This window comes from Stegastes partitus, unplaced genomic scaffold (assembly GCF_000690725.1).
Source record: "Stegastes partitus isolate 25-593 unplaced genomic scaffold, Stegastes_partitus-1.0.2 Scaffold2387, whole genome shotgun sequence".
NCBI lineage: Eukaryota > Metazoa > Chordata > Actinopteri > Pomacentridae > Stegastes > Stegastes partitus.
Genome location: NW_007580118.1, coordinates 29,316 through 42,134, shown reverse-complemented (window position 1 = coordinate 42,134; position 12,819 = coordinate 29,316). Strand labels below are relative to the sequence as shown.

At 38.8% G+C, this 12,819-nt stretch overlaps 1 protein-coding gene across 1 annotated transcript in view; it reads left to right on the top strand.

Moving 5' to 3' along the window:
* The window catches only part of armh3 (armadillo like helical domain containing 3), a 26,842-nt gene extending 16,103 nt beyond the window's left edge, over positions 1-10,739 (top strand). Inside the window, exons 23-26 of the mRNA XM_008305041.1 lie at positions 1,289-1,364; positions 3,005-3,083; positions 7,522-7,638; positions 9,566-10,739. Of these exons, the coding sequence (XP_008303263.1) occupies positions 1,289-1,364; positions 3,005-3,083; positions 7,522-7,638; positions 9,566-9,658 (365 nt within the window). The 3' untranslated portion in view covers positions 9,659-10,739. The remainder of the gene's footprint in view (positions 1-1,288; positions 1,365-3,004; positions 3,084-7,521; positions 7,639-9,565) is intronic.
* Positions 10,740-12,819: the final 2,080 nt, after the last annotated feature.

The following is a 12,819-nucleotide window of genomic DNA, read 5'->3' as shown; positions in this document are numbered from 1 at the left end:
CGCTTGCGGCGTGTGACGTCGTGTCCTCTTCTGCGTGGGACACTTTTGAGTCATATGAAGTTCACACAACAGATCACATACAAGTTGCATTTAATTGGAAATGTGAATGAACTCACAAAAAATTGGATTTCACAAAAAAATCCTAATTGAGCATTAAGTCCTGCAGTCTGAACGTAGCCAATCTGTCGGATTGTTAAGTCAGATAATACGCCATTATCCTTATTTGTGACATAAAATGACATGTCGGAGTCGGAATCCAAGGCTGTATGTTAAGGCTATGTTCTATGGGTTCTGTTCGTTTTTCCTACAATCCTGTCGAATAGCAAGGTGTTCGGATTGTTAAAGGTCGGATTATTGAGTCACGACTGTACTTCGTCTTATCAGTTCTCCTTCACATTCGTCGCAGTCTGTTGTGCGAAAGGAGCCGTCTTCTGTCTGTGTGTTATCGGTGGCTCCAGCTTGTTTATACTCACGCATGACACTGTGACATATGTGATGCAACTGTGCAGTAGATTGTGGGTTTAGAGGAGCTGGAAAATCTAAACGAACAGAAGAACATCCTAGTATTTTTGCATTTGATATACTATGCATTGAGACACACTAAATCTTTATCTGGCATGCTATGTAACATGGTAGTGTAAGTAGGGGAATACATCTCAACTGTGTCCCAGCAATGTCCATCTCTTTATAGTGCCCCCCGAGAAAAATATCTGCTGTACCCTGTGCTATTTTCACCATCTCTGTAATTGGTTGGATTTTATTAAATGCTTCACCTTTGTTGTCAAATTAATGTAAATGGCTTCATAATTAGTCTATCTATTGACGTGTTCTTTTAAGTTGCAGTGCATTTAGCCCTTAGCGCCGCCATAGCTCAAATGATTTCTATAAATTCTCTTGCAAAAGCTGCAACTTAAAGCAGCTATAATCAGTATATTTATCAATGCTGTTTCAAATTGCTTTATGTATTCTGAAAGCTGTTTTTAACCAGAAAGACTTATCACCCAGAATCTGCAGTGGCCCTCTGCTCTACAGAGCTGTGTAGTTCCTTTCAGCTTGTTGTTTTGGGTTTTATTGCCTGTAACTTTGTTGTTTTTGTTCGCTGTCACTGGTCCCATTATGTTGTTTTTGGCCGAACAAAGAAATCATTGAAAATATCACTCTGGGGCCCGAGAAACTGTGGTTTTCCGCTGTTTTCTGAGGTTTGATGCACCAAATTATTAATAGATGAAATCATTGTCAGTTTAAATGCCGGTCTGATTCTGTTTGTTTGTCCTTCTCTTCCTAACAGTATTGAGAGTATCAACCAACACGGGTCAGTGGAAGGAGGCAGCCAGTAAAGTCACACATGCCCTTGTCAATGTTCGGTAATGTCATACACACACTCTTTACATGCTAGTATTGTATCCTTAGAACTGGAAATGAATAGATTGAAGGCAAGTGATGGCGAAAGGTCAAAACAAAGTGAATAAAACCTTTGTAACTGTAGTTTGTAAAGCTCCAACCCCAGCCTTTTTTTCCCCCACATCCCCTGGGTGCCTCTATTTGATAGATTTAAAGCTGTTATGTCCTTCACCCAAACCCAACACACGTGCTTTTCTTCAACATATTCCACTGTAATCTCTCTTTAACTCTCCATCTCCTGTGAAGAGATGATCCTCTGAGGGTCACCCTGGCTTGGAGGCCCCTGAAGGCAACCAACGAACGGGAGGATTCACCCTGTGTAAATAGGAAGCCGCTATGATTGAAGGGAAGGCAGGGAGTAAAAAAATTAAAGCATAATAATGTAAAGAATAGATGAATAAATTAATTAAGAGAGAGAACTACAAAGAACCCAGAGACTGTGTTGAAATAAACTTGAATGAAAGGCCCAATTCCATTTTACTCCCATCAGTTCGTTTCTCTATAGACTTACTCCCTGCACGTAAATGACAGCAGAAGTACCACGACTGAGAATTCTCTGCATTTTTTCACTGTAATCTGTTTGATAGATGACGCACTCTAAGCCAGTACAAAATAAGCCATTTAACCTCTCAGCTGTGCTTATTGCATCAACTTATATTGGAGCTATAAAGCAGTTTATTTCCTGGAAAATGAACGCTAATGCTGGAAAAGATTGCCTCTGAATTTACATCTGAAATTCCCTGCTGAGCTCACACAATGTGAAGGAGGCAGTGGGATGGAATTGAACAAAGATGAGTTTTGATGTTAACTGTCTGTTATTGGCATTGTTTAGAACTTTTCTTGTTAAAACTTTAATTTGCTAACCTTCACACCTCGAATATAATCAAATTACTAGTTTTCACAAGACACAGGCGCCCATATGGCTTTTGACACATTAAATCTATGGCAGGGTGGATGCAGCTTCCTGTCTTGCAGTACTTATCAATTGGCATTGCTTTAATCGGTATGAGCCAGGCCCCTCTGTTCCAGTTAGTCGCGTTCCTAATGCTGCAGCACAGAAAAATGTTTTAGACCACATTCTCATGAAGCCATCTACAACTGATTTACATATTTTTCTTTCTCTCTTAGACAGTGGAACGAGTTTGAAATATTTGTTGTATATTGTGGCTCATAATTACTGTCAGTGCTGCACTTCAGTGTCGATCAGATCTTAAACCTTAGTTTTCCTCAAACACACAAAACCAAAAAAATGTGTGTTTTAAGATTTATCCACTTCAGTCTACTTCAGGCTTTGTACCTCTGTCTATAACTGTTACAGCATATAAACACCGTGCCATATCACCCAACATGCCAATGCTGAACCTCACTGATGCTCTTGTGGGTCAGTGGAATTAAATCCCAGCAGCCAGGTTTTAAAATCGCTGAGAAGGCCTTTCTAAAACCAAGTCTGTTATAACAGTAAATGAATTCTGATGGTTTTTGAATTAGGTGTGTTAAACTCACAGGTCTGTAATGGTGCGCACACACTAGCAATGAAGCCTGGAATTTGAGGGAAATATTTTTTCTGTATCATTTCAGAGCTGCTTGTGTTTCTGTCTTTCAGGGCCATTATCAACCACTTCAACCCCAAGATCGAGTCGTACGCTGCCGTGAACCACATCTCCCAGCTGTCAGAAGAGCAGGTAAATGCAGCACCCTTTACCTCTTTTTGAACTCCGACTAAAAAGTTGCGTGCAAATAAAAACAACCTTCAGCAACATCATGGGGCCTTTTGGGCTGAGCTCCACTGAAACATCACTCATGTCATTTCAAAAGTAAATTGTATGAATTTTTTAGTAAACAGTGGAAAACACTCAGTACTTGGAAGTGTTTGAGAAGAGGTTTGCTGCATTTTATTTTTGAAAGAATGCTTATTCATCAAGAAGCAGTTATAGCTGAATGGCAGAAATGAATTAAGTGGTTGTTGGTTTTGGTTGTGAGACATTCAGAAGACCAGCTGTTGTCACATACAGCACAGAGCTCATGGTTCAGGCTGCTGGGATGACCATGTTTACGACAAAAATGGACTCAAACCTTTTAATACCGTACACAGCATGTAGTTACACAGATGTTGGTCATTTTGGGGAAACTGGACTGCTAGCAACTTTAACCTTAAACAGTAGGAAACCTCTTCCTGTACATTAGCAAAGCTTGAGTTGTCCTCATTGTAGATCTTTGTGTATATATTTAAATTACAGTAAGTCTTGCAGTTTTATGCTGTCTGCAGCTGCTTTTGGAGAATTGATGACAGTCCCACTGGTGTGAAAGCACGTAAACACAGAGTCTGAACTGAGTCATTAAAAAGAAGCAGTTAGACAACTTTTGAAACAGTTATTTCTTCATTGTTATTGAAAATAAGCACGGTTGGACTCGAAGGAGGCTGAACTGATATGAGTTCCATTTAAGACTTTATCATTTATGTCAAGTCGGTGAGGATGGGAAAACAGCTGGGAGAGCCCTTTTTTTACACAAGCTGATAAGACAGTGATGGATTTGGTCGTTATACTCCCCAGTTACCGCTATGCTTTTATCTACTAGATTTATTCACAACAGAGAGGAACAGCAGACGTTAACTTTGGTGTCAGTGAGCTGCCAGGGCTTTTAGATTATTTTAAACATGTGGTATTGACATTCTTATAGTTAGATAAATAAATTTTAATTTTTTAACTTCAGTGTTTGCGATTTGATTGTTTCCAGCAGTCTCCCTTTAGCTCGGTGCCAATACAAAAGTTGTACTATTGCATCAAAAACTGCTTCGAAAATGCAATCAACAAATAAATTAACAGAAGTGAGTACGGCCATGTGCAGGGTCATTTAAATGCCAAATGATTCAAAATGAGCTGCCAATCAGGATCAAAGCTGCAGGTGATGATGTCATCGTTCTTCATGCCCCTGGCTGAGAGAGCTGAGAGTTTTACTCACTTTCACTCTCCCATACAGCCACAATTTTCACCAAATGTGTGTAAAAACCACATACTTTTGTGGGAAATCTTGTTAGGAAGCCCTCAGCGTCATTTTTAAAGCTGTAGGACCTTTAGTTGTTTGTGTAGATGACCAAATGTCACAGCATGTCTGCACATGTCCCACAGACATTCGAAAACCGGTTGAGAAACACCAAGTCCCTTCAGAACTTTTGTACATCAAGGCCTTCTCTGTCTCCTGTGCGATGTTCAAGTTGATACAATTTACGGTGTCAGACAAGATAATTTTTTCCCAAAAGATGTTTTCGCTCATTTCCTTACTTTGAAAGGCAAATTGCGGACTTCCTGTTTGAGATAGGTCAGGGGTGTCAGTGTGAGATTTGTGGGTGTCATTGAGACGAACGTTTTGGTGTTGGTTTGATCTCTGTTCGACATTCCTACTGGGCGGTAGGGCCGTTTTAGTGTGTTTTTCTGTAACTAGGTGGAGCTAGAGAGCTTTTTTTTTTTTTTTTCTTTTTTCATTTTATCTAATTTTTCGCCGATTCGGACATGCGTGCCAATTTTGGTGAGTTTTTGAGCGTGTTTAAATCAAATTAAGGGTTTCGCGTTCGTCAGGAAAATAATAATAATAAGAAAGAAAGAAACGAAGCGGGAACAATAGGGTCCTAGGACCCCTGCTTGTTCCTGTAGTGTTTCTTTCTTTCTTTCTTCTTCTTCTTATTTGCCGGACCCTAATAAAGAAAGAAAGAAAGAAAGAAAGAAAGAAAGAAACACTACAGGAACAATAGCCTGCTTGCTTTGCTTTGGGATATGACTTTTGGTCTATATTGCCCAGCCCTAGGTGTAACTTTGGCAAAGACATCCAAAGTAGTTTTTTTTATTTTGGATAATTTTAGATCTGGCTTCACACTGATCATACAGACCTTTGTGGTGCTGATTTAAATGGTCAAACAAATTTGTTCAGATATTGCTCAGAATAACATAAGAGAATAAATGCAATACCTGATAGAAAAGAAATAAGACATAAGTGTGATACTTTTTGTTTGTAGTAATGTAAGCTAAAATAAGACTACAAAAAAACATGTGAAAGGTAATACTGGCAAGGATTCTGAGGTAGTAAAGTAATATTGCACGTGAAATTGAAATATTCCCCATAATAGTCATGGAAAATGAGAACTATGCAGGTTTTCTTTTTGTATCAAGCGGCAAAAAATTGTTTTGACTCGATGTGTTTGAGTTGATTTGCCTTCACATAACAAAATATCATGCTGCCATGATGTATATTCATCCAAAAAAAACCCTTCCTTTTGTATCTCACATCCCAATGATGAATGCAAACAGAGTAGCTTTTCAGTAGCTGATACACCGCTGCGGACCCAAAGCTGCATCAAAAGGCAGAATACACATACAGAAAGCAAGAACAGATGACGTCTCCAGACTAAGCTCTTTGTTTTTGTGCTGCCTGGTTCCGTCCTTCTCTCCTTGTTTTTTTAATGAAGTGAAAGCAACTTCCATTTCTGTCTTCTGACATGCAGTCCTTCCACACACAAACCCACACCAACAGTCACCTGCACTCGGTTCGCCTGGAGCCTCCTCACTCCCTACAGTGACACCAGAAGATGGATGGCCTCCAGAAACACACAGCATTGAAATGAGCTGCTGTAGTCCCTGTCCGTCATAGGAAGCACAATACAGGTTGTGCAATACCAGCACTACCACACATCAGCACACAAGGCCGCTTTTGAATCCACGCAACGATGGCGGCAAGCCCACAACCATATCTGCTTAGCAATGCAGAAAGTTGCTCAGCTGAATCATGTGTGAACTGAACACTCATCATCTCCGTCTTTGCTAAAACGTCATGTGATAAAAGCTTTTCTTTAATTCACCATTTGCTTTTCATTCATTTTAATGTTTTGCCTTTAACCGGTTTATCATAGCTCCCACGTTCTTGCCACTTCCCATTTGATCTTTTCTAAATTTTGTATTAGTTAAGGTTACTATTCAAATCTACCTCCACATTTTCACACAGTAAAAGGAGGTGGAGAGCTGTGAGAGGCAGGGAGAGATATGGCTATGAATTTTTCATCAGCCTGGTGGTACAGAGGTTGAAGTAAAAACAACACCATGCTTTTTTACCTGAGCAGAGCTGTGGATTTATTAGAAGAAAATAAAAGGAAGAAGAATGCTTTCCTGCTCTTAACCCCTATAATTTAAAAACATTGATTCAGCTGTACAATCGATTGACTCTCCAGGCTTAAAGAGTTATGCATGTCTTGCATGCGCACATAAATGAAACAAGACCTACATGTAATCTGTTTATCTGGATAAAAGACTTGTTTGAGGGGAGTGTGCATGTTTATGAAGCCTCTCTGAGAAGCATGACTAAATGCGGCTCATGTGTCTCGCTGTGAATGTTTCATGCTGTGCGGAGTGTTGCAGGGGCATTAATAAAATAATTGAAAAGGTGATTTGATGAGGGGCTATTTCACAGCTGAAAGGGGGGAATGGCAGGGGTAGAAGTGTGGAGAATCTCTGCATAATTACCTCTGATTTCAGGGCACCTTCTTATCTCAGCTGGACTTTACTTCAGTCAGCTGGGTCCTGCGCACGTAAAACTCTAGTTTGCTTGATTGTCTTCATTCCTTCACCTTGAAATGGTTGAATTCTCTCACTGTAAAAATGTGCTTATTCTTAAAGTCTGTAGGTCCAAGTGTCACTGGGTATAGAACATAGACACACTGGCTCAGTTTTATTTGACATTTCAAGAAAAAAATTGCTCCCAAAGAGAATAATCCAACTGCTGAATTGACTAACTAATAGTGCACAATTTTGTGAAGAAATGGGACAAAACAAACAAGAAATGGAATGCAGAGAAATCCATCAATTTACAAATCACATGTCTTTTTTCTTTAAATTGCAAAACATATTTGTGATACAGTTCATGAGCAGTTCGCGGCTGGAAGTAACTATGTCACAGTATTACAACCCTGCATGATCCCTCATGAATAACAACGTCGCAATGAACTATTAAACACTAATTATTATTTGACTCTTAGTGGGTTTTTGAATGTTCACAGATACAATTATCCTCCTGTGTTATGGAGTTCACTCTGTATGAAATAGTCGTGCAACACTAAATCTTTTGTTTTGCTTCTAGGTGTTGGAGGTGGTTCGGTCCAACTATGACACACTGACCCTCAAACTGCAGGATGGTCTGGACCAGTTTGAACGATACTCGGAGCAGCCCAAAGAGGCTGCTTTCTTCAAGGAGCTGGTAAGACGGCGAGAGGGCAGAGTGTTGGGGGGGGTTTCATGCAGTTTATTAAGGCTAGCGCTATACTTCAAGGGTCTGCTAGGGTCCAAATTAAGTAAATTTCATCATCAGAGGATGTATGGAGGCTCTGTGTGGATTTATGCATACCCTCCAACTGTTTGTAATGTGCAGCAACTGTATGACAGGGGCACCAACTTCACGTGTTGAATTACATAGAAGTCGATCTAATGCTCATGTGTATCACCCTCCAAGTGGACCAGAAAGTAATATAATTATATACAACCAATCATTTGTGGTGTCCACAGCTTTCCGTAAGTGCATCTGCAAGGAAGTATAACCCAAACTGTAGCCTGACATGCAACTGTGGAGTATTAAAAGGAAGAGTATAAATTATTTCCTTACTTTTTTTTTTTTGGTTGTTTCCTGCTGCAGCGTGACACTGATCAAAGCACTTTATAGTGAACAGTGTTCTCCAGCAGTTGAGAAGCTGCTTTCTGTAATAGAATGCTAAGAGAAACTAGGTGCCAAGTGTGTACCTACATCCTTATGAGTAAGTTTAAAAAAAACAAAACAAGCAAAAACACTACAATGTCTGCACTGTTACGTTTATTATTGATTTCTAATGTTCAGCTGGTCCTTCAATTTGTCAGATTTTTGCCCCATAAATTTTAACATTTGTTTTGCAGAATACTGCATTAGCCGAAATCTTTACTGTTAGAAATATTCTAATAATAGTAATAATAATTATTATAATTATTTATAGAGGCTTTAAAAAAAAAATCCATATTACAAAATGCTTAACAACTCAGCAAGAATCACAGAGAGGATTAAAGTCCTCAAAATTTAAGAGACAAGATAAAAACACAACATGGCGGATAAAAAGAGCAGTGTAACATATTATTGGAATAAATGAAAGACTGTTTAAGGAAATTAAAAGTCAAATATAGTCGGAAAAGTACACTACTCACAATAAGTTAGGGATATTGTGAGAGACTCAGTGGATTTCATACATACAGTCTTTGTTTCACTTCAGAGATTTCTGGGACAGGGAGGCGATTGTATTGGGGTGATAGACACACCTCATTTTGTGTTTTCCATGTAATGGTTTCACTGTGTACCGTGTGCCTTACATATTGGGGCCAATACCAAAAAACTAAAAGACAACCCTTTTCAATGGGGCACCAATTTCAACATTCTGTGGGTATAAAAAGCTGGTATTGTCAGTAAGTCATTTCAAGTTCATTGTTCAAAAAGCCATGAACACACGACGTCACTTAACGGACGAGCAGCGCCACCTGGCCATAGCACGCCTTTGAGTCGGTGGCAGGCAGTCTGATGTTGCTCGTGAACTTGGTGTGTCTCAAAGTGTCATCAGCAGACTTGCATCAAGACACAGAACTACTGGTACAGTTCATGACAGACCCAGAAAAGAAGCCTTAAAAGTAATCAGGAAAATCAGAAAAGAGGCTAAAACAGGAGAGATGCGCTGTGTGATGTTCGCTAAGATATGTGTTGTTTCGCTGTAAATGCAGAACAGCATGTGTTCCAGCGTGTCAACACAAATTGTTGCATTTTTCACTCGCCTGTTTCACGTACAAATATATTCCATCCTACTTTAATCAATCCTCCAGCTTTGGTAGGCAGTGTCTCAACAGCTCATGTCAACAAAACAAGCAAGGAAGTGTTCTTCTGTATAAATTGACTGAATTCCTGCAAATTCTGACACGTGTTACCATTTAAAAGTAGTGGAATGTGGTCAGTCACCAGAGCTGCTCAGATCATAAATTAATCTGAAGCTATTTTTAATGCGGTAAACCGTCAACAGAAATACACGGAGGAGGAGTGTGCAGAGAGAGGAATGGGATTAAATCTCTGTGCATGTTTTTAAATCACCATACAGCCACATAATAAATCTGTGTGTCTCCAGGTTCGCTCTATCAGTCTGAATGTGAGGAAGAATGTCTCTCTGAATACGCTGAGTCAGGACGTCCTGCTCAAAGAGTTCTCCACCATCTCCTGAGACGCACCCACGCCCAGCCTCCCTTCTGACAGACATACACCGTGCATTTTGTGCATGTGGACATGTACTCATACTTTCACACATCCAACAACCAACCAGTACAATCCTTGATTGTTATTTCCACAAATGATCCCCTCATCCTCTTGTCTCCCTTGAACTGAGCGATGGAAGATTCTCCCGCAGAGACGGACACACTGACAGGCTGGATGTGCCTCAAACAAAAAGACCTAAAAGCTCCCTGGACTTTGATCCTTTATGGTTGTTGATGTGTGTGATCGTTTTTAGAAAGTGCCCGTATTGCACCTGTTCCTTGTGTGATATCAGCAGTATTGGCTGGACTGTTAAATGACACATGAAAGTTTTGATTCAAGATAAAGTATTTCAGTCGTCTGGTGTCCAACTAATCACAGTATATGATTTATCTCTCAACAATTGATTAGAAAAAAAAGATTTCAGCTTCTTCTTCCTAATTACGGTGGTAACGCTGAGCCTTTTTGAGTTTGATGAACCTTTTTGAATTAGCATGAACTCTTTTTTTGCGCCTGAGTGCTTGTTGCGTGAATGTTAAACTTCTCTACATGTTCAAAACACATTTTTGTATTTTGTATTTACATGTTTGCTAAGGGGTAGAACAATGGAGTAACTAAGTCGAGGATGCTTTGAAATGATAAAAAACTTTTTGTTGTTGCTTTCGGAGAGCCAGAACTAACAGACACTACTGTATGTTGCACAAGTCATTTCTCTGTTGTTTTAACAAAACTAATCTGAATGTTTTGAGGTGAGCTGGTAGGTTTAGAAGGAGAACTGTCAGTGGTTAAACGTCAAGTTGTAAAAGTCATCGTTGTTGGTGCGTCTATGGCACATACGAAATCATCATAGTGAAAAACAATCCATGCATACACCCTCTTGAACTCATCGTTGCTTTTTCTCATCCAGAACATTTGAACTCCTTATTTTTCGGACTGAAAGCAGATCTACATTATGCAATTTCTTCAAGTATAGGGTTGTCTTTCGTTCATTTCTAACTCCTGTAGGTATATTTATGTTTCTTTTTTAAATAAAGATTGGTTTCCTACTCTTATTTGTGCTTCCTTTTTGACTATTTATTCTTGCAACCTTGAGGAAAACACGCTAACTTTAAAACAACTTTCAAAGCTTTTCAGCAAACATTTTCATCAGTTCACACTAACACAGCGGCTGTCCTCTGCTGACACTGCAGACCGAGTGCCAGTCTGATACATTAGGTGTCCTTATGAGACTTGATTTCTTATCTTCGTGCACTACAGAATTGAAAATTGATGTCTTGACATTCAATGAATATGGTCTTCGTTAATAATATTTTTGTCCTGGATCATTTCTTTAGTCGATGTTCCCTGTCAAGTAAGTATGAACTGTGAGAAAGTAAATTTAGACTCTTTGATGGAGCATGTTTGGGTAAGGCATTTGTAAAAGTTGAGCTCACAGTAAGCGTTCATACAGAGTTATGTGTCTGTCCACCTCATGGCTAAGAGTCAATTAGATTAGAACTCTTTTGCTAAAATTGCACAGCATTAAATGAAAACAATAAACTAAAAGAAGGTAAGATGCTGTGTAAAACTGCTGTGTGAACTGCAAGTTTAGGGAAATTGGGAAAGTTACCATAAAAATATAAATGCTGCATCATGTTTGGACCTAGAATTTAAAAATATTAAAGAACATGGTGACTCTTGAATGAAATTTAAAATAACAATGACTTATGTGCCATTATTTAAAATAAATAAATAAATTAAAATAAATTAAAAAGAAGTTTTAGGAAGTAGAACTACCACTTAAGAAAATGCCTGCATTGTATATAAAGATAAACTAAAGTTTACATACACTTGTCACACACAAGTCTTGAGTTTCCAATGACTCAAATGACTCTTAATATTCTATGATGAAACAAATGAAACACATCTTTGTCACGCAAAGGAAACCAATCATGCATTTTGTTTTTTTTTAATGGATTTATTATAGGTCTTCTGACAAAATCTGCTACATATGTATCTGAACACAGAAAAGACAACATTAGAGCAATACCTCTTTAAATGTATCCTCAAAAATAATAACTTCAAAGTTAAAAAAAAAACAAATCATATTTCAAAAATGCTCTTTACATATAAAAGTTCAGATTGACTGATTCCGTAGAAAAATATTAAATTTTCAATTTTATTTTAATTTTGTTTGCTTGTACAGTGCAGTTTGCAACATATGTCATCACATAGCGCTTAACATGGTTAGGTATAGACCTTACAAATGAATGTGAATAAAAACATGCAACTAAAAGTACTGAGCGCTCTATATTATGATGCTCTGTGTAGTTTTGGTTCTGCGTGTGTCGAATACCAGATCTGGTTCTAAACTGTGCGAACAAGACGTTTGGGGGTGAAAATGGGACACACGGCTGATTGTTTACTCATTATGTCAATTGTATTTTGCCTCATGGTGACAGCAGAGCGCACAAGTGAGGGAAGAGCACCTTGAACAAAATCTACACTCTGCTCCTCTTTCCATTTAAGTGCACCTTCACTAAATATTTGAATCAATGTATATAGACATCTCTGAGAACTAAATATTATGCTATCTATATTATTATATTATCAGGTCCTGGTTGCTGAGAAACTGTAAACTCTGCTCTCTTCTATCGCCCTCCCTCAGTTTTGCTGCTCCACCATTTAACCATCTTGCCCCCTCATGTTGTGAAACTAATTAACTAGTATCTGATTAACTTTTTGTCCTCAATCTCCTTCCTAATGATGTGTGTGCCCTCAGGCTCGCGCAAACAGCTCCAGCTAAATGTTGGATTTGTTAAAAGTAACTCGATTGGTTGGATGGAGGGAAAAATACAAGCAGAGGTCAGAGAGGAGGACAGAAGAATTCATGACAAAGAGAACAAAGTGGGGGGAAAAAACTGGAGGGAGAGAAGTAAAGTGATGTGAGGAATACAAGGACGTAAAAATGAGACTGAGTTTATTAAATGTCTGGACGAATAAAGATATGAGTAGAGTCTAACAATGAGTAGATGCAGCATTTATCCCATATGACTGGAGGCTAGTTTCACGTTAGGTAACAAGAAGTCATGTTCATTCTGAAAGATTTTTGAAGGTCTGGCTGAATATTATATGGGAAAAAGGATCTGGGGT